The sequence below is a fragment of the Lontra canadensis genome, unplaced genomic scaffold (assembly GCF_010015895.1).
Source record: "Lontra canadensis isolate GAN:19392208 unplaced genomic scaffold, GSC_riverotter_1.0 scaffold234, whole genome shotgun sequence".
Lineage (NCBI taxonomy): Eukaryota > Metazoa > Chordata > Mammalia > Carnivora > Mustelidae > Lontra > Lontra canadensis.
The window spans coordinates 214,149-237,864 of record NW_022631228.1 but is presented as its reverse complement, the minus strand read 5'-3'; the positions used below and the strand labels follow the sequence as shown (position 1 = coordinate 237,864).

General features: G+C 34.5%; 1 protein-coding gene across 2 annotated transcripts in view; it reads right to left on the bottom strand.

The window, feature by feature from the left end:
* KIAA2026 (KIAA2026 ortholog) overlaps nt 1-23,716 on the bottom strand; it is a 128,286-nt gene that overhangs the window by 46,199 nt on the left and 58,371 nt on the right. The window contains exon 3 of one of the 2 annotated variants that reach the window (XM_032849598.1): nt 11,738-13,143. In XM_032849598.1, coding sequence (XP_032705489.1) covers nt 11,738-13,143 — 1,406 coding nt within the window. Of the gene's footprint in view, nt 1-11,737; nt 13,144-23,716 lie in introns of those variants that run through there. The other variant, XM_032849597.1, reaches the window with a different exon arrangement.

The window sequence follows — 23,716 nt, the reverse complement described above, 5'->3', positions numbered from 1 at the left end:
TAAAAGCAAACATTAAACTATAACTACCTGTAACAGACATATTAACAAACATGGGTTTCTTGACATATGAACAGAACTATCAAAATCTGCAATGAGTTGCACGGTATCAGAATTTATTATACTAAGACTTGGCAAAAAAAAAAAAGTCACATTACTTCTGCTCAGTTAAAATCTACTTAACAACTTAAAATGAGATTACATAAGAAAAAAAAAAAAACTTACCTTTTAACAATGACGTCCATAGTCAGGAACTTGCATAAAACTACACTCTGAAGACTATGGTCTAAAGCCAACCTAATGTGAAAATCCTCTCAGCAGCTTAGGAAACAAGGTTTTTCTATTCCTTTAGCTCTGCACTCACTTAATTGGCTGCCTTTGGAAGTATTCAATAACCAGTTTTAAACAAAGTAAAAATCTCCCTTTAAAAAGTGCATCCAGTCATTTGCGCAATCCGAAAACACTGGGGAAAATAAATCTACATTCTTAAAGAAATCCAATTCATACCATACATTGAAGCATATCTACTCTGTGTATCTAACATGACAAAAGAGAGACATACATGGACATAATCACTATTTTTAGAAAGAACATCTTAAATTATGTTTTGTTTCCACTTGCATATAGCAAACTCAATTAATAAACTGATTGTTAATTATTCAACAAACATGAGATGCAGGGCACTGTACAATTTATAGAGACAACAAAGAACTATAAAATGGAAATCCTGTCCTCCCGGAGCTGAAAATCTATGTAAGGGAATAAAAAATTAATTAGAAACACTTAAAAGTTAACTTTATTTCACAATCATTACTAAGCAAAAATCAGCTTTAAAATTACTATTTTTTAGAAGGGAAAATGGGTACACAAAGTAACTCTGTTCAACATAATCCCTATTGCTCCTTTCTAAATATTTTCCAATACAGATATGATCTTCTATGTAAACGGTCATTTGATTGCAACATGTTATTCAACTTGTAGGCACAATTCCAATTTACAATTGTATTTTCTCCTGTATTCCTTTTTAACCATATCATGGAACTATAATTTGATTATCTCTAATTCTGACTGTAAAAATGCATGTATACTATGATTGAACTACTGCAAATTTTGAGGTGCTGAGGTTCACATGGATTTTACTGTCTCGTTCTAGTATCAACCTGTCATTTGATGTTTACTTTTAATTAAAATAACCTAACATATGCATACTCCTCATCACTGTTATTTGTTTCTGTACTTAGAACCTATATCACAACTAAACTACAAAAATAGGTAAGTAGGTGGTCTACTTAACCAATATTCAGGAAGAAATTATTAAATTCTTGGTATCTCTATAATAAAGCTAGAGTAATTGATTTCTAAACTGGGTACAAAAGGTACCTCCCAAGGGGTCGCATGAATTTGGGCAGAAGATTGCCTTTCTTCTATACACTACCTTTACTCTTTTTTAAAGTTTATAGGGAAAGATTTAATGGCCCTACTAAGTCTGAAAAAGATATAAAAAGAATTTGAAAGAAATGAAATCCTTCCTTATCCCCCCAACCCATAACACTGCTCCAATTAGCTTTTTAAAAATCATTTGATTTTATATTTATTCATAAGCACAACAGAGGGTCACCCTTGATACTCCCAATAAATTTCACAGTGTTGCCACATAGGCATTAAACTCAGGTACTAAATTTTCAGTTAACTCTAGAAGTCACTCTTATTTTATTTTTTTTTAATTGCGTTATGTTAGTCACTATAAAATACATCATACATCATTAGTTTTGTTTTTTGTTTGTTTGTTTGTTTTTTGGATACAGTGTTCTAAGATTCATTGCTTATGTACCATACCCAGTGCTCCATGCAATACGTGTCCTCCTTAATACCCACCACCAGGCTACCCATCCTCCCACTCCTCTCCCCTCTAAAACCCCCAGTTTGTTTCTCAAGTCCATAGTCTCTCATGGTTCATCTCCCCCTCTGATTTCCCCCAGTTCACTTTTCCTTTCCTTCTCCTAATGTCCTCCATGTTATTCCTTTATTCCACAAGTAAGTGAAACCATATGATAATTGCAGAAGTCACTTATTTTAATGGATTAAGCAGGTGAAGTGGTTACTGGATATTTCCTTTCACTATGTCATTAGGATACTTAAACGTGATTAAGTAAATGGAACTAGTATTGTGTCGTGATTTTTAAGTTTGAATTTTAGAACTAAACTACCTAGGTTTGAATAACAGTTCTAATCACTTACTAACTGCAAACTGCTTTATGTCCTTGTGCAGTTTATCTATAAAACATCTACTTTCTTTGTGAAAATTAAAGAAATTAAAACATGTAAAGAACTTAGACTATTGTTAGGTACATAGTTAAGCAACCAATGTTAACTGCTATTATCTCCCTTACTAAGCCATGATGTTAAGGGTCCAAACCAAGTATTACCTTTTAACCTTCTTCAAATTCTTTCATTAACTCACTTCTTGCTCATATGTCCTCTGTGCTACGATTCTACTTTGTACATACATTAGATAACACATCATACAGTATAATAATGATCTATTTATGTTTCTTATTCTTACTAGATCGAATTGTTGACAATAGAAGTCATATTATTCATTTTATATTTACAGCATTTTTCATACAGAAGTTATGAGAAATGATTCTTATATAGAAGAATCTTACTTTTCAACAGAAATTTCACCAGTCTGGAGACAGGAAAAGGAAAGCAGGTAAGCAGGTAATTGTTCATAATTCTTAGGGTCATCTGAGTCCTTTTTATTTTTTAATGAAGAAAACACTGATGATAACTTAAAATAATTTATACATTTCACCAAAGTTTCACAACATGACCTAGAAGTGGTAGTAAGAATGTTAACATTTGAGACTCTATTATATATATATATCAGACACTTAGCAAGATAATTTAAATAAATTACCTCAGTTAATCTCAAAACAACCCTCCAAGGTAGGCAATACCTCATTTTAATGTGGAATAATTGAATATCAAAAGATTACTTAACTTATTCAAGTGTTACACTTTAAGTAAGCACCATAACCAGGGATTCTAACTCCAAAGTCCAAGTTCTTTCCATTATGTAACTCTACCTCTCGAAAATCCTGGTTACCATTTATTGATTCCTACCCACATGCCAGTCACCATGTTAAGTACTATGCATTTGGTATTCCAATTACTCTTTTAATGATTACAGCAAGGTAGGATTACCTCACTTTTCACAAATAAAGAAAGAGGCTATCATTACATAAATAAATTGATGGAGGACTTGTAGCTAAATAGGCACTGAGACAGATATTTGCACTAGACTTGTCTCACTTTAAAACTGTGCTGTTTTTTATGATAAAATATTGCATTCTTTCAAAACTTCTGCAGGGATGTAATCTGATTCTGACAGATTTCAGAGCATCCCTTTTGATTAGAAGATTTACATGTGGGTGCCTGGGGGGCTCAGCTGGTTGGGCAACTGCCTTCCACTCAGGTCATGATCCTGGAGTCTCGGGATGCAGTCCTACATCCGGCTCCCTGCTCGGCAGGAAGTCTGCTTCTCCTGCTGACCTCTCTCCTCTCATTCTCTGTCTCTCTCTCAAACAAATAAAATCTTAAAAAAATAAAAAGATTTATATATACTATTAAAGTCTTCAGTCTACACCTTCATAAGAATTTGAATACAAATTTTCCTGTAGTCGTCAGTAAAAATTGGCTCTTCCTTTCTATTATACTACTTTTAAAATGGAGCATGGGATACTACAAAACCATATAGCCTTTATTTGGTAATCTGTTTTTGTTCCAGGGCAAGATATACACAGGGCAAGTTACATACTGCCCCCCAGTGGGCTTCTGTTCCTCTAACACATGCTTGATCATATTCCAGGTCTTTACCCCACTGCCCTAAGTCACCTGGTCCCGTAAAACAGAATACAATTCTCAGATCTAGGATTGTACTAAAGTCAGAAGTCAGCTTAAAGCATATGCGGAGTTTCAACACAATTCTTGGGCCTAAAACATAGACATGGGCAAAAAGTGAGTGTCAGCTTGTACCTAGAAAATAGATAAGGAAAACTTAATATGACCTAGTAATTAGTGCAGCCTAAGGAAGCTTTTTAAAAACTAGGTTGAAAACAGCTGTAGTAAAGGAAGCCCAACTTGAGAGAAAAACAATATAACTAAAAATATATTTCACATTATAATTTAGGCACAGAACTCTAGTCTTCTAGGATGTGGAGATACACCTCTTAGTTAAAAAAATGATTATTATCCCCAAACCAACTCTTCTTTCCTTAGTCTCTTATTCCTCATCTTTACTCTTCTTCTTCACTTGCTTTCCCTGCCTGCCCTCATTCTTTGTCCCCTTGAAATATTCAGAGACTTCAAAGCCCTCCTAGATTTGGCCTTCCTACATTCAAAAATTATCCTAAGGGGCTCCTGTGTGGTTCAGTCAGTTAAGCAACTAACTCTTGATTTCAGCTCAAGTCATGATTCTGGGGTTGTAAGATCGAACCCCAAGGTGGGCTCCATGCTAAGCATGGAGTCCACTGGAGATTCTCTCCCTCCCACTAATATAGACAAATAAATCTTATCCTAACACACTCACTACCTTCTCAGTGCTTTTTCATTTTAGGAATCATAGCAAGTGAATGGATACTAAGATATTAATCACTATTAAAAATAAAATGCCAAGGTCATTTGTATTATTAGTGAATCTGGGAAGTACCCAGAATCTGAAGTCACAGAAATGGAATCTAAATTTGACGTTTTATTTACTAAGTGTGCATGTCTTGAGCAAATGTTTGTATACTATACAAGTTTCTGGAGTGTTGTATCTCTAAGCAAGCAATCTGACCTTTACAAAACAACTGATTTTTCTTCTATTCTTCTTGCTTATAAGCAAATTTCTCATCATACTGGTAATTTTTTAACACTGTCATATAATTTAATAGCGGCTGAACAAATATTTCTTTTTTTTCCCTTTAGCTTAAATATTAAATCAGTTGTTAAAATTTGTAGTAACTCTCTTGAAAGTTACGATGTCAATGTGATAGAAAAGTCATGTAATCATTCCTTATCTGGATTTAGAAATTTCCTCTTCCTAAATTTACCTTCAATCCCCTCATCTAAAGATCCTTTCTCCTAATCCTGCTACTTATTAGCTGTGTGACTATGGACAAGTTAATAAACCTCTCTGTGCCTCAGTTTTTTAAATCTATAAAACCCATATATTGGGGGAGGAGGATATCATTTAATGGAGTTTTTATGGAAATTAAATGAGAAAATATGTATAAAGGCTTAGAATAGTGCCTGACATACATTTAGCATTAGAAGTCTTGGTTTCTGGAGGGGAAAGAGTACAAAGCATTAAAATTAGAGGACAAGGTGTTCTATCAGTTCTTTTACTCTCTTGTACCTTGGCATCTTGAGTTGGTTCTCTAAAAAATTTCCCCATAAAGATACCCAGTTAGGTTCTATAATCTTATCAACAAAAAATTGTAAAATATTTTACAGTAATGGGCCTGGATATGATCAACTATTATATATTACATATGACATATGTAATATATATAATCTATATATAATATATTATATATTACACTGCTGTCTCAGTTATTCTGTATAAAGGAACTTACTGATTTTATACATTATGTCTTACTTTAAGCTCATTTCCTTGCACTGGGTACCTGGTTCAATTAGGTGTTAAACCACCTGCCCAGAAAGAGATCACCCCAAATTGGTATGTTGGTATGTTCTCATAATTCAAACAGCTTCTAAACCCTCAACTTTGCAACTTTTTCCTTAAGGTTTTCTCTATGCTTTTTTTTTTTTTCAGTGACACCAGCTTAATTATAACCCCATGCTTTTGCTCACATTAATAATCATTTTTCATCTATTCAATCCCCATTATTCTTCTAAGTCCTTTATCCTCTGTTAAACCTTCTGAGACTTCTTATAGCACACATTGATTTACCCTTAATTTGACTTTTTATTCTGTTTTTACTACATACTTAACAATTATTAAAACAAATTATTTACCACCTTTGAGTCTTAGTTTATTCACTTATGAAAGAATAACACTACTTATATATTTTAACCAGTCTAGAGGAGCTATCACAAAATGACTTCATTAAAAATAATGACCACTTGAGCAGGAAAACCCTCCAAACCAAACTGGCTTTTTCTAACAATTAATGTACCTTTAATCATTTTTGCCCATTTCTTCAGGTTTTATAAAAAGTCCTCTACCTTTTAAAATCTACTTTATTTCAGCAAACTCTACCATTTTTACACAATCTACAACAGAATATTATTGAAAACAACCAAAATGTCCAATAGTTTGCTAAATAACTACAAAATATACATAACAGAATCCCATGCAGTCATTTTAAATAATATTGCAGAAATCTATTTGTCACACAAAGATGTTCATGGTATATTGTTATGCGGAAAAAAGATTGTAAAATGGTGTATTAGTCCAATTCTATTAAAAAAAATATGAACAGTGGGGCACCTGGGTGGCTCTATAGTTTAAGCCTCTGCCTTCAGCTTAGGTCATGGTCTCAGGGTCCTGGGATTGAGCCCTGCATCGGGCTCTCTGCTCAGCAGGGAGCCTGCTTCCCAACCCCGACCCCTGCCTTTCTGCCTACTTGTGATCTCTGTCAAATGAATCAATTAAAAAAATCTTTAAATGGATTCCTGTCTCACACTGAGGTCTTTTATCCATTTTGAGTTTATCTTTGTGTACAGTATTAAGAGAATGGTCGAGTTTCATTCTTCTACATATAGCTGTCCAGTTTTCCTCAGCGTGAGACAGGAATCCACCAGAACCCTAGAGGAGAACATAGGCCTCTTCGATATCAGCCACAGCAACTCCTTTCAAGATATGTCTCCAAAGGCAAAGGAAACAAAAGCGAAGATGAACTTTTGGGACTTCATCAAGATCAAAAGCTTTTGCACAGCAAAGGAAACAGCCAACAAAACAAAGAGGCAACCCACGGAATGGGAGAAGATATTTGCAAATGACAGTACAGACAAAAGGTTGATATCCAGGATCTATAAAGAACTCCTCAAACTCAACACACATAAAACAGATAATCATGTCAAAAAATGGGCATAAGACATGAACAGATACTTCTCCAATGAAGACATACAAATGGCTATTAGACACATGAAAAAATGTTCATCATCACTAGCCATCAGGGAGATTCAAATTAAAACCACATTTAGATACCACCTTACACCAGTTAGAATGGCCAAAATTAACAAGACAGGAAACAACATGTGTTGGAGGGGATGTGGAGAAAGGGGAACCCTCTTACACTGTTGGTGGGAATGCAAGTTGGTGCAGCCACTTTGGAAAACAGTGCGGAGATTCCTCAAGAAATTAAAAACAGAGCTTCCCTATGACCCTGCAATTGCACTACTGGGTATTTACCCCAAAGATACAGATGCAGTGAAAAGAAGGGCCATCTGTACCCCAATGTTTATAGCAGCAATGGCCACGGTCGCCAAACTGTGGGAAGAACCAAGATGCCCTTCAACGGACGAATGGATAAGGAAGATGTGGTCCATATACACTATGGAGTATTATGCCTCCATCAGAAAGGATGAATACCCAACTTTTGTAGCAACATGGACGGGACTGGAAGAGATTATGCTGAGTGAAATAAGTCAAGCAGAGAGAGTCAATTATCATATGGTTTCACTTATTTGTGGAGCATAACAAATAGCATGGAGGACAAGGGGAGATGGAGAGGAGAAGGGAGTTGAGGGAAATTGGAAGGGGAGGTGAACCATGAGAGACTATGGACTCTGAAAAACAATCTGAGGGTTTTGAAGGGGCGGGGGGTGGGAGTTTGGGGGAACCAGGTGGTGGGTATTAGAGAGGGCACGGATTGCATGGAGCACTGGGTGTGGTGCAAAAACAAGGAATACTGTTATGCTGAAAATTAAAAACAAAACAAAACAAAACAAAAAAAATGAATATTGTTACGCTGAAAAGAAATTAAAAAAAAACCAAAAAACTAGAGTAGAGGGGTGTGGGGGGATGGGTTAACCCAGTGATAGGTGTTAAGGAGGGCATGTATTGCATGGAGCACTGGGTGCTATATGCAGACAATGAATCATGGAACACTCTGAGGGTTTTGAAGGGGCGGGGGGTGGGAAGTTGTGTGAGCCTGGTGGTGGGTATTATGGAGGGCACACATTGCATGGAGCACTGGGTGTGGTGCATAAACAATGAATTCTGGTACACTGAAAAGAAATTTAAAAAATAAAAAAAATTTTTAAAAAGTAAGCTAAAAAAAGAACTAATGATGTACTGTATGGTGATGAACATAACATAATAAAATAAAAGAAAAAAAAATCTTTAAAAATAATTGTAAGGAAATTTAATTAAAAAAAAAATCTTTAAAAGGGTGTAAAAGACCAAAATTAAGGGGTTAATCTTAGTCATATCTGAGTAAACCATATTATGTGTGTTCATTTACTTACTCAATAGATTTCCAAACCATGTGTTGGTTACTATGCTAACTTCTGTCCTCAAGAATGTTATTAAATAGGGGCACCTGGGTGACTCAGAGGGTTAAAGCCTCTGCCTTCGGCTCAGGTCATGGTCCCGGGGTCCTGGGATCGAGCCCCGCGTCGGGCTCTTTCCTTGCTTCCTCCTCTCTCTCTCTATGCCTGCCTCTCTGCCTACTTGTGATCTCTCTCTGTCCAATAAATAAATCTTAAAAAAAAAAAAAGAATGTTATAAATAGAGAAGAGACAATCATCAAAATAATCTAGAAATAAATGCAACCATAACTGAATAATTTTTTTATAAAGGAGAAGTATCTGTTGCTGTAAGATGGCACAAAAGGGAGTATTCCAATGTTTTTCTATTCTATAATGTTTCTAAGATTAAGAAACAGTCTTACATAACTAAAAATGAATTAAAAAATTAAAAAACCAGAAAGAAAACTCTGAAAAATAGGTAAAAATGTTTTAAAGTTGCAAAACTGCCTCATAGTGCTCTAAAATTAACAAATCATTCTCAATATGTCTTTGCACCTTCTACTAAAAATTATCTCCCATCTACTAAATTTAGAGATTCACCAAATATTAAGGCCTGTAGTAATCAATTTAAGATGGACATTTAACCACAGGTAGAATTTAGTTCATCCCAAGTGAAGGTTCGTGGATGGTACACCTTATCCCAAAGCATATTCTACAAGAATCCTATTAATTGAAGAAAAGCTGTGTGTTCAAATAAACTTAAAAAATACCAGGTTAAACAAAACTGAACGGTTCCTTTTTTCAAGACTTCCCAGAGTCCTTGAAACACAGGCCCAGAATCACACCTATCCATAATTCTGAAGTTTAAAAGGTTTTCAAAACTAAAGTTTTTAAAAATAATTTATATGGTAGCAAAACCTGACATGAACTGTTTTGAGGTTCTTTTTAGTCTTCATCTCATTTAATCTGACCATTCACACATTTTTCTGTAGAAACTATGCGTTTACTTAGGGGTTACCCCCAACTCAACAGAGGATGTTACTTACTAAACAATACAAATCATAATATCTTTCTATAATCTAATGATTTCTGAATTCTAAAACGTATCTGATACAAGAGTTTTTAAAAATGCAGTGTGGACCTGCACTAATGCACAATGTGAATCTATCAGAGGAGAGGAGCATTTCCATATTTTCCAAACTTGTCACCATGGAGCTCACTTTTAAAAAGGTAGAAGAGGAAACAGGATTAGGGATTGCCCAAAACTGACTGTAAAAAGCCACAATGTCTCATAACTAATAACAGAGCCTCAGAAAAACAAGTGTACTGAAAATGATGTAAAACAATTTTTTTGTTGTTGTTATTACAATATTTTATGTAACCCTATTATAACAGAAAGGAGTTTAGTATCTGATAAAGAAAGAGAACCGGCATATGCTTACCCTGTACTAGTAAGGGAGAAAGAAACTGTATTTGCCAGATTCAAGAAGATTAACTTTCTAAAATCTACTCTGAAGATAAAATTAGAAAATGTGTATGCAAGTGCATTATTTTCTTCTATTTCATGCCTGTAAGCTTTCTGTACTGAACAAAATAAACATGTTTAGAGAAGGTACATAAGTACCTGCTGAATTCACCTCTGAGTTTTTTTTCATTCAGTCATCTAAAACTGGACATGAAACTCCCACAAATTTTCTCTCTGCTCTACATATATTCTGAACTTCCATTTTAAAAAAATGTAAGCAACACTTTGTTTACAATAGAAATTCCTTTTAATCCAATGCTTCACAGTTAATATTTTTAACTTGCTATTGGTATAGTCTATATAGGAGCTACATCAATATCGACCCCTGTAAGTCATAATTACCTTTGAACACATGAATAGTAGGTCATGAATAAACACTTAATAAAAGGTTTCAATGGTAAATGATATTAATAGAACAGTACTGCATTCTTTGGAACTGGAAAAATAATTCCAATTTAAAACTATTATTTAAAATTTTAGAGGCTAACAATTCAAAGAGAACTAGCCAAATCAACCAAACTAAATTTATATAGCCTAGTGGGTTATTATAAAAGTTTAAAGGCTTATTTCTGAAAGTCACTTTAAAAAATTATAGTTTTTCATCACCTGGGTCAATATAGACCATTTTTTAATTCTCAGTTTAACAAATTATGCCTGTTCTTAAGATAGTAAATTCTATGCTTATCAATGATACATTACATACATATTTTGAAATATATTTAATTGTATTTATTTAAATAACTAAGCAACTATACCAGCTAAATAAAATTCACTACCTCATTTGCCAACTCATTATAAAATTGTCAAATCTTAATTATCTTTTTTACTGAGTAAAGACATAAAAAAATGAAATCCATAAATAATTACAATAAACCACAACTCATTTTAGTAAACAATTCAAGTTTTTCCCCAACCAGGCAACTTTTGAACTTTTTAATAAATGGAGTTCACCATCTGCTTTTATCTCACCTACTTCTTGGCAAACAAGACATAAAATGATTAAAAGGCAAACAACAGGAAAAGCAGAAACACCTGAGTAATAAAAGATAGAGGAACCAACCACTGAAGACTTTATTTATAGGATTTATTTGTTATTGTTTAAGCAAAGACTTGTAACAGAACACGGAGTATTTAAATTTGATATAAGACATGTGCAAATCCTCTTACAAAAATATGCTTCACATTCTATTAATTGATGTAACTTTTTTCCTTGTATTTCACATTTTTACTGGATATAAAAATATGATATGGGGAAAAAACTGAAACCCTGAAAGATAATCTAACTTGGCTTGGTTTAAGTTGCTATGCACTTTATATGGTACTGAGAATGAGATCTCCTGATATCAGTGCTTTTTCCATTACACTGTACTGCTCTTAGCCTGGGGAAAAAAAACTTCTCATAAATGATAGGAACCATTATTTATGGAGAAAGTGGTCCAGAGAAATGTAAAAACATAATATCTAAAGGTTTTCAACTGAAAATTAAATAAAAATATACTGCACCATTATTTTTTTGTTAATATACAAAACCTCTTCTGCTCTGGGTTTTAATCACATGTAAGAATATAGAACTTAACCCCTTAAACACACACACACACACACACACACACATTCTCTTTCCCTCTCTCTCTCTTTTTTCATTCTGTCAATCAGAGTCTTCCATGATACCTAACTGGAAGAATAACATGAAGTATGCTTAAATGTAATCCTCACCCATTTGTGTTAGCTTACCAGATTTGTGCTTCTTGTGTTTTGCTTTCTTTTTGATGATCAATAATTTATTCTGGATCTCAGGTTTGTAAGATTTGAATGCCAGAGAATGAAGACTTTCACGTTTTCTCTGTAAGTTTTCATTTAAAACATCTTTCAATTTCTTTTTTTTCTTTTTCTTCTTTTTTGCCCTCATTTTAGTTAGTTTGATTTTTTTGTGACTCTGCTCTAATAGAATGTCCCTTACAACTTTGTGGCAGTTAATTTCTGGATGATCACTGTGACTTCCATTTACATGTATCTGGCAGGATTTTAGAGCATTTTCTTTTAATGGACTGGGTTCAGGCTTTACTCTGGAAGCTTCACCATATTTTTCTTGATTTTCTATAAACCTTATTTCACCTGGACTAAGAGGCTCTTCAAAGCCAATAACCTCCCCAGGACTCCCTGGTTCCTCTAAATTTTCTTTGTAACAATCAGTTTTCTTAATTTCACAGGGCCTGCGAATTCTAATTTCACAGCTGGATGTCACATCCATTTCAACAGAGATGTCATGATTTTCCAAGTTCATTTTAGCAGAACCCCAAGTTGCATCAAAATTAAGTTCCTGCTCTTTCTTGAAGCCAGAGGGCAGGCCTCTACTACATCTATGTTCTCCATTACTTGTACTAACATAGTCACATTTCAATTTCTCCAGCTTAATCCGAGGTACTCTTTGTATTTTAATGGGTGGAACTGGAAATTCTGGAGCCTGAAAAGGTCTCTGTTTATAAATCCGTACATCTGCACCACAGAACTGTGGAAAATGCACATAAGCATTCTCTAAATAATCATAACCAAGGATAACTTCCCTGCATTCATGAATAGGCTGTCCAAGTACAGCATCTTGAACTTCTTTTTGTGTTTCATACACAAAGTCACAGAGACCCTTAAGTAACCACACTTTTTGGTAAAAAGGCAGTTCGTGAAAAGGTTTTTCTTCCAATGGATTAACTTCTCCAAGAACTTTAAAAAACTGAGGACATAACCCAAGCTTTTCAGCACAGTTATCAGGATTTTCAGTCTGCCCTACAGCAGTATACCACTGCTGTACTTTCTGTCTCAGTGCTGCCTCCCAGGTCCTATAAGGCAAAGTAGGTCTTCGATGTAAGGTAGGTCTCCGATGAGGAGGACTTAACAGAGAAGTCATTATTTTAGAAAGAAAAGCATTACACTGAGGCATCAGAAGACAACGTTCCAATTCATAAAAGACTATTTCTGGCAAATTTAGAATTTGCTGGGCTAAACAAAGAAAATGCCCAATAGCTGGAATTTCCCACATCGTCTCCATACAAGCTGGAGATGCTTGAGCTAGCAGTTTTCTTTCCCATTCTTCTATTTCCTTTTGACTAGCTTCTTCTGCTTCTTTTCTTTCCTGCTCCCGAAGCCTAAAGAAAATTTAACAAATTATATTATTGTTAAAATAGAAAATAATATAAAATAGTAAGTTTTTGGTGTCATATTAGCCTTTAGTTAACAAGGCAACTAGCTGTTCCAGTTTTCAGCATCAGTACAAAGTGTCCCATTAGATGTACTTATTTTTCTTGAGATGACAAAATGCACATATAACTTTACCCTGGGTTTTATCACTGACATTCCTGCCACCCAAAGTAAAATTCTTCAACTTATGATGTGTATCAACTTCAAAGTAAATGAAAGTAAATGAAAAAAAATTTTAAGCCTATTTGCTAAACAAAAGCAGAGTTTACTTTATAAAAGTAATGTGATGTCATATAAAAGCTATAAAGATATTTACATCCTTTGACTTCATAATACCACTCGTAGAAAGTTATCTTAAGATTGTGTTCGTGTTAACAAGTGTTAACTTGTCAGTCAGTGTTAACTTTTAACCATATAAGAAAAACAAAATTATAAAGAAGTTGTATTATTAGAAATAGAACTACCCTACAACGGAGCAATTACACTAGTAGGTATTTATCCAAAGGAATCAAACATAGTGACTCGAAGGGGCACATGTACTCCAATGTTTATAGCAGCAATGTCCACAACAGTCAAAATATGGAAAGAGCCCAGATGTCCATCAACAGATGAATGGATAAAGAAGATGTGAAAAAGATAGATAGATGGGTAGACGGACAGATGGATAGACAGATAATGAGATATTACTCAGAAATCAAAAAGAATGAAATCTTGCCATTTGCAATGACATAGATGGGAGTTAGAGGGTATTGTGCTAAGTGAAGTAAGTCAGGTAAAGAAATATACCATATGATTTTACTCGTGTAGAATTTAAGAAACAAAACAGATGAACTCAGAGAAAGGGAGGAAAAATAAGGTAAGATAAAAACAGAGAGGGAGGCAAGCCATAAGAGACTCTTAACTATAGGGAAAAACAGGGAAGAAGGGAGGGGGGTAGGAGGATGGGGTAATTGGGTAATAGGCATTAAGAAGGGCACTTGAAGTAATGAGCATTGGATGTTGTATGCAACTGATGCATCACTAAATTCTACTTCTGAAACTAATAATACAATATGTTAATTAAATTGAATTCAAATAATATTTTTTTAAAAAATTATAATGAAAACAAAAATGCATAAAGGATCTGAATTGACATTTCTCCAAAGAAAATACACGAACAATAAGCACATGAAAAGATGTTCAACATTATTATCTATTAGAGAAATGTAAATGTAAATGTAATGTAAATCAAAGCCACTATAAGATAGCTATTCATACCAACTAAGGTGACTATAACAAGAGAGATAGCAAGTATTGAAAAAAGGTGGAGAAATTAGAAATGTCTAGTAGTTCCTCAGAAAGTTAAGCATCGAGTTACCACATGATACAGCAATTCTACCTCTAGGTACATACCTAGAAGAAATTTAAAGACATATCCCCACCAAAAACCTGTACATGAATGTTCACAGCGGCATTACTCACAATAGCCAAAAAGAGAAACACCCCAAACGTCCATCAATTGCTCAAAGAATAAATAAAATGTGGCATATCTATACAATATTATTTGGCAATTAAAAAAATCAAAGTGCTGATATATGTTATAACATTGATACAACTTGGTACCATGATACTAAGTTAAAGAAACTGTCCAGAAAAGACTACGTTTGTATGATTTAATTTATATGAAATGTCCAGAAATCTATAGAGACAGAAAGTAGGTTAATGGTTTCTTAGCACTGGAGAGTGGGGGAAATGGAGAATGACTTTTTTTCTTTTTCTTTTTTTTTATTTGGTTTGGTTTTGAGACTGACTCTTAATAGTTTTTCTTTTCCCAGCGATGACTGTTCTAACACTGCTTGAACAAGTCTGTGAATATACCAATAACAACTGAATTTTACACTTTAAATAGGTGACTTGTATGGTGTATCAATTATATTTCAATAATGCTGTGGGAAAAAAAAAAGAAAAAGAAAGCACATAAGGTTTGAGAAGGAGAAGTAACAGTAACAACAACAAAGGAGGGAAAACATAATAATTTACTTGTGATTTTTCAGGAAAACTGTTCCTCTAGTAAAGGTGTATAAAAGTACTGAGATATGACCAATTCCTGCGCTCTAAATAAAAACTGAGGCATGATGTCTGACACTGGCTATTTGTCTGTACTACCACATTGTAATCTGCAAAACAAATACACCACTTTGGCAATACTGGAGCTTTCTCTTTTATGGAACAAATGTACTTTTATATTTTTGGCTGGGATCACATTGTAACTACCTTAATATTACAGATAGAACAAATTATCTGATCAAGTAGTCCTGGTTCATTTTAAATAATTAAAGCTTTTATTTGTGGTTTGACATTTATGTATATTAATTATATTTGAATAACTAATGTTAGATATTCTTCATAAAATTCAAATTTTTTTCAAATGTGCTTACAGTTTTGAACACTAAACCTTTTACTAAATGGAAGAACTGGTGGGTTGGTAGAATCTGGCTTCCTAAATAAAAAGTTGGGAGTGTGAAAGCCCACACAATCAGGAGAAGAGTGTGCCAGAAACAACAGTCCCTTCCCCTGTCGCTAACTGGGGGCTGTAAGAAAAACTGTCTTCACAACAGAATTGGTAGAATGAAAAAAGATAAAATCTCTACTAAGAATTTGTAATTACAAGCTGACTCTCACTTGGATTTATTGCCCACATTCACATTTCTGGGTGTTCAGAAAAACATCACAAGTTTAATGGGGTCTCTCATGCCAAATATGTTGTCTGGTACTTGAACAGAAAAAAAAAATCAAATCTTTAAGGAAATGTACCTTATGCCTAGATCTTCAAAAATTCCCACTGATACTGTGACAAAAACTAAGTTCACAGTCAAAGATTAACAAAAAGTAAAGAGAAATAAGGTACTATGAGGGACAGGGTAAAAGAAATCTGGTCCCTCAAAACTATAGGTATAGGAATTACAGAACATACAAAATATAATGTCTAGTGAAAAGAAACTGAAAACATGGGTTTAAAAAAAAGACTATAAAAAACAACAAAGCAGTTGTGAAAAGAAACTAAAGAGACTTTTGATATGAAAGATACAAAAATTAAAAGATTTACAGTTAACTCCCCAACAGCAACAATGAAGGCCAATAGACACTGGAATACAGTTAACATACTTAAAAAATAACGATCAATATAAATTTCCATTCCAAGTAAAAGTAACTTTCAAAAATGAAGACAAAAATAAAAATATTTCAGATAAACAAAAACTCAGTATTTGTGAAGAACAGAACCCCACCTAAAGGAAATTCTAAAGGATGTACTTCATATGGAAGGACAGTCATCTTTGCCTGAAGATCAGAGACAGGAAAAGAGTAAAAAAGTGGTAATATATAATCCATATAGTCATGGCATAAAATAATAATAAAAATGTTTTGGGGGCTTTATTTTTTTTTTTTTAAGATTTTATTTATTTATTTGAGAGTGAGAGAGAGCACAACCAGAGGGAGGGACAGAGGGATAGGGAGAGGGAGAAGGAGACTTCCTACTAAGCAGGGAAACAGACATGGGGCTTGATCCCCGAACCCCAGGATCACAACATAAGCTGACTGCAGACTCCTAACTGATTGAGCCACCTGGCGGACTGTTTTGTGGACTTTAAAAAGAAGATAGAATTAAAATACATTACAACAATAGGAAATAAACTGGGCAAAAACAAAGTTAAAAGTATTCCAAGGTCTTTGCATTAATCAGGAAGAGGGTAAAAATGCAGATTGACTTTAGGTTTTGGTAAGTAAATAATGAATGAGGAAATTTCTATAGTAACTACTAAAATAACAGACTCCATAGCATTCAGATTAGCAGAGATGGAAACACGGAAGAAAAAATAATACAATAATAAAAAATGGTGGGATGCAGCCAAAGCAGTATTTTGAGGGAAATTCACAAATGAAGAATGTATATTTAAGATGGTAGAGCGGAGGATCCTGAGCTCCCCTCATCCCATGGATAACAAGGCAACAATTCTGTCTAACTAACTCAAGCAACTAACTGAAAAATAACATGAAGACTGGCTGAACAGATCTTCTATAGGTAGTCAGAGAGAAGGCCACCTATTGAAAAGGGTAGGAGGGGGCAGATATGCAATCAGGAACCAAAGGCCTGGCAAAACTAACCACAAATGGGAGGGACATCACAAGCACAGATGAGTGAGGGGATCAGTCACTACACCCTGGCCCGGTGACCCACATGGAGAAGAAAGTCTCCATAATATCTGGCTTTGAAAATCAGTGGGGCTTAATTCCAAGAGCTTTAAAAATCAACAGGGTTTATAACTCCAGGAGAGCAAGATAATGATAGGAAACCAAGTCTGTGCCCCTAAAGAGCCAGCATGCTAAATAGCTTGGCCCATGACATAGCACAGAAGTAACATTTTGAAAAGTGCCTGGGAAGATTTATTTACTAATCTTAGAACATTTGCTAGAAAGGCAAAGATATGCAGATTTCTCCATGTTAGCAAGCACCATTTTTCTTACCCTCTCCCAGGTAATAAAAGAGGACCTAGGTGCCCTGTAACACAATCCCACCCCCCCCAGTAACCAACTAGGCGCTCCAGGGGGGGTCCCCTGTGTGCGGTGCATGCACTGTCCAGTGGCAGCTAAGCCATGATTGCTATGAGCGCAGTGCAGATAGTCAGATGCAGTTAAGGAGGCAGTGCTACCACTCTTCTTTAATCCTACTAGCACCATGAGCCTTGCCTGTCATTACCCTGTAGACCCACTCCACCTAACCTGCCTACATGAGAAGGTAAACCTCCAAAACAGCTCCTGCCCTGCCATACCATCAGGCAGTCCCAGCTGGGACAGACAACACTCAAAACTGACTCCCTGGATGAGGGTGAGGGATGTGTGGAAGGGAGATAACCCACATGATAGTATATCCATAGTTTCTACAGCCAAGCCTCTTAGCTGGCTGTACAATGAGCAAGCCCTGACTTTCAATATGCCTGTAGGTGGGCAGAGGTTCACTGTAGCCAGCTAGGTTGAGGCACCACTGCACTCACAGCAATCATGGCTCAGCCACAACTGGAGGGTGCATACACCCCACACAAGAACACCCCTGAAGCATCTAATTTTTGGTAACTGGGGGGGTTGTGTTACAGAGTACCTTAGGACCTCTAAGAAGGCTACTTCTTTTTATTTTTTTTATTTATTTAGTTAAGTAATCACTACACCCAACATGGGGCTCCAAGTCACAACCCCAAGATCAAAAGTTGCATGCTCTTCTGACTGAGCCAGCCAGGCGCCACCACAGGAGACTACTTCTTACAAGACCAGGAAGTGCAGCTGAGCTACTTAGTACATAGCCACAAATACAGAGAGTTAAACAAAATAAGGACAGAGAATAATATGTACCAAATGAAAGAATAAGACAAAAATCACAGAAAGACAGCAAAACAGAACAGATATAAGCAAAATGCCTAAAAGTTCAAAGTAATAATCATAAAGATACTCACCAGACTTGAGAAAAAAGTGGATGAACTCAATGAGAAATTCAACGAGACAGAAAATATAAAGAACTAGTCAGAGATGAACACTACAATAAGTGAAATGAAAAATACACTAGAAGGAATCAACAGCAAGTCAGAGGATGCAGAAGAGATCAGAAACCTGGAAGATAGGATGATAGAATGCAATCAAACTACACAGAAAAATAAAAAATAAACAACAACAACAACAAAAAGAGCAGATTAGGGGATTTCTTTGACATCATCAAATTCACATTACAGGGATCCCAGAAGGAGAAGAGAGAAAAAAGGGGGCAGAAAACTTTTTGAAGAAATAATAGCTGAAAACTTCCCTAATCTGGGAAAGAAAACAAACATCTAGGTCCAGGAATCAAAGAGCCCAAACAAGATGAACCTAAAGAGGTCCACACTAAAATACAGAATAATTAAAATGGCAAAAATTAATGATAGAGAATCTTAAAACAGCAGAAGAAAAAACAATTACACACAAGGGAAACCTCATAAGGCTATTCCAGCAGAAACTTTGCAGGTCAGAAGAAAGTAGTAAGATATATTCAAAGTGTTGAAATGGAAAAACCCACAACCAAGAATGATGATCCAATATGACATCATATAGATAAAATATGGAGGGAAGAATAAAAATGTAGTACTCTTAGAATGTGCTTGAATTTAAATGACCATGAACTTAATATAGATTGCTATATACATAGGATGTTATATATGAGCCCAATGGCAATCAAAAAACAAAACCTGTAATAGACAAACGAGAAAATAAAAAGAAAGGAATTCAAGCATAAAGAAAGCCATTGAAACCATAAGGGAAGAGAAGATGAGAATAAAAATGCAACAGAGAACTCAAAAACAACCAGATAATAATTAACAAAATGGCAATAAGTAAATAACACATCAACAGTTACATTAAATGTATATAGACTAAAAGCTCTAATCAAAAAACACAGGATAACTAAACAGGCAAAAAACCAAGACCTGTCTACATGACTGCCTGCAAGGGATTTTCTACAGACCTAAGTGTACATACAAACTCAAAGCAAAAGGATGAAAAAGATATTCCATGTGAATGGAAGAAAAAGTAGCAATACTTGTATCAGAGAAATCACACTTTAAGACAAACACCGTAGCAAGAGACAGAAAGGTATTACATAATATTAAAGATATCAATCCAAGAATAGGATATAACAACTGTTAAATTAATAACTAGGCACTCAACAGAGGAACACCTAAATACATAAAAGAAATATTAACAGACGTAAAGAGAGAAATTGAGAGTAATACAATAATAGTGGGGGGATTTAACACTCCACTTACATCAATGGATAGATCATCCAGACTAGTCAACAAAAAACCAATGGTTTTGAAAGATGCATTAGATTAGATGAACCTAACAGATATACACAGACCATTCCATTCCAAAATAGAATGAATTCATTTCAAGTGCACATGGAACATTCTCCAGGACAGATCAAATGTTAGCCCACAAAACAAGTCTCAATAAATTTAAGAAGACTGAAATCATATCAGACATCTCTTCCAACATAATGATACAAAACTAGAAATCAATTATAAGGGGAAAAAAATGGAAAAACACAATCACCTAAGACTAAATAATATACTCCTAAACAACTAGTGGGTCTGTGAAGAAATCAAAGAAATAAAAAAAATACATGGAGGCAAATGGAAATGGAAATACAATGGTCCCAAATCTTTGGGATGAAGAAAAACCCATACCTAGGGGGGAAGTTTAACACAATACAGACCTACCTCAAGAAAAAAAGAAAAATCTCAAATAAACAATCCAAGCTTATACCTAAAGGAATTAGAAAAAGACAAAGACCAAAGTTAGGAGAAAGGAAAGAAAGATCAGACTGGAAATAAATGAAATGGAAACTAAAGAATAGAAAAGATCAATGAAATGAGGAGCTAATTCTTTAAAAGATAAACAATACTGGTAAAACTTTAGCCAGATTTATCAAGAAAAAAAGCAGACTCAAGTAAAATCAGAAATGATAGAGAAAAAAATAACAACTGACAGGACAGAAGCTCAAAGAATTGTATGAGAATACTATGAAAAATTGTATGTCGACAAACTGGACAACCTAAAAGAAATAGATGAATTCCTAAAAACAATCTTCCAAAAGTGAATCAGGAAGAAACAGAAAATCTGCACAGACTCATTACAAGTAATGAAACTGAATCTGTAATAAAAAAAACTCCCAAGAAACAAAAGTCCAAGACCCAATGGATTCACAAATGAACTTTACCAAACATTTTTTGAAGGCATCAAAAGAGGCATTCTATTTTTTAAAATTTTTAAATTTTTTAATTATTATGTTCAATTAGCCAATATATAGTACATCATTAATTTTTGATGTAGTATTCAATAATTCATTAGTTGTGTATAATACTCAGTGCTCATCACAACACATGCCCTACTTAATACCCACCACCCTGTTACCCCATCTCTCCCCCTTCATCCCCTCTGCAACCCTCAGCTTGTTTCCTGGAGTACAGCTTCTCATGGTTTGTCTCCCTCTCTGATTTCTTTCCATTTAGTTTTCCTGCCCTTCCCCTATGGCCCTCCATGCTATTCCTTATGTTCCACATACGAGTGAAACCATAACTGTCTTTCTGTTTGACTTATTTCACTTAATATAATCCCCTCCAATTCCATCCATGTTGATGCAAATGGTAGGTATTCATCCTTTCTGATGGCTGAGTATTTTCCATTGTATATATGAACCATATCTTCTTTATCCATTCAACTGGTAAAGGACATCTGAGCTCCTTCCATGGTTTCCGACTGGGGACATTGCTGCTATGAACATTGGGGTGCAGGTGCTCCTTCTTTTCACTACATCTGTATCTTTGGGGTAAAAAATACCTAGTAGTGCAACTCCTGGGTTGCAGGGTAACTCCATTTTTAACGTTCTGAGGAACCTCCATTCTGTTTTCCTGAATGGCTGTGCCAGCTTGCATTCCCATCAACACTGTAAGAGTTCCCCTTTCTCCACATCCTCTACCAAACATTTAAAGAAGTGTTAATATCCATTCTTTTCAAACTATCCCCCAAAAAAGAAAAGAAACAAAAACTTAAAAATTCATTCTATGAGGACATTACCCTGATACCAAAACCAAAAACACTATAAAGACAGAAAACTATAGGCCAATATCCCTGATGAATACAGATGGGAAAATGTCAACAAAATATTAGGAAACCAAATTCATCAATAAAAAAATAAAAAGGATCATTCACCACAAACAAGTGGGATTTATTTCAGGGATGCAAGGATATTTTAATATTTGCAAATCAATGTGATATACATCATATTAACAAGAAGGATAAAAACTATATAATCCTCATGATAGATGCACAAAAAACAATTTGACAAAATATAACATCTATTCTTGATTAAAAAAAATCCTCTCAATGAAGGGGGTTTAGAGGGAAAATACTCAACATAATAAAGGCCATTGAAAAAAAAGCAAAACAAAATCCCTCACATCTAACAGCATAATTAATGGTGAAAAAATGGAAAGCTTTCCCTTTAAGATCAGCAACAAGGCAAGAATGTTGACTTTCACCACTTTTATTTGATTTGATTTTGATTGCCACAGCAATCAAACAAGAGAAAAAACTAAAAGGCATCCAAATTGGAAAGGAAAAAGTAAAACTTTTACTACTTGCACATGATGTAATAATATATATAGAAAATCCTAAAGACTCTACAACAAAACTATTAGAATAAGTGAATTCAGCCAAGTTTAAGATACAAAATTAACATACAGGCTCCTGTTACATTTCTATACACTAATAATAAAACAGCAAAAACAGAAATTTTAAAAAATATCCCATTTATAACTGTACCAAAAAAAACCTAGAAATAAATTTAACCAAGGAAGTGAAAGACCCATACTCTAAAAAGTATAAGAAATTGTGATAAAAGAAACAGAGACAACACAAATATAAAGATACATGATGCTCACGGATTGCAATAATTAATATTGTTAAAATGTCCACACTACTCAAAGTAATCTATAGATTTAATGCAAGCCTTATCAAAAAAATACAAATAGTATTTTTCACAGAACTAAAGCAAGTAATTCTATTTGTATGGAACCACAAAAGGACCCAAATAAGCAAGTACTCTTGGAGAAGGAACAAAGTTGGAGGAATCATTTCTCATAATTTCATGCTATACTATCAAGCTATAGTAATCAACACAATATGACACCGGCACAAAAACAGAAACGCAGATCAATCGAACAAGAGGCCCAGAAATAAACCTACACTTATACAGTCAATTAATCAACAACGAAGGAGGCAAGAACATACAATGAGAAAAAGATAGTCTTTTGAATAAATAGTGTCGGTGAGAATATAAACTGCTACAACCACTGTGGAAAACAGTATGGAGGCTCCTCAGAAAATTAAAATAGAAATGTATCATGATTCAATAATTCCACTCCTGGGTATTTATCCAAAGAATTTGAAAACACTAATTTGAAAAGATATGTGCACACTGTTTTTGTTGTAGCATTACTTACAATAGCCAACATATAAAAGGAACCAAAGTAGACACTGACAGATGGATAGGAAATTGGGGGGGGGGTGTATAAAGGAATATTACTAAGGCATAAAAAAGAATGAGATCCTGTCATTTGCAACAATATGGTAGATCTAGAGGTTATGACCTGAGTGAAATAAGTCTGACAGAGAAAGACAAATATCATATGATTTCACTTACATATGGAATCAAAACAAAAACAAAAACAAAACCCCACAAACAGAAAAACACACAAAAACAGAAAGAGAACTCATAAATAAAGACAATTAATTGGTGTTTGAAAGGAGATGGAGTGGGAAGATGAAAAAGAGCTGAAAGGAATTAAGAGGTAAATCTTCCAGTCATAAAATAAATAAGTCAAAGATGAAAAGTATAGTGCAGAATAGTCAATAATACTGTAAAAACATTACATGGTGACAAATTGTGACTAGATTTATCATGAT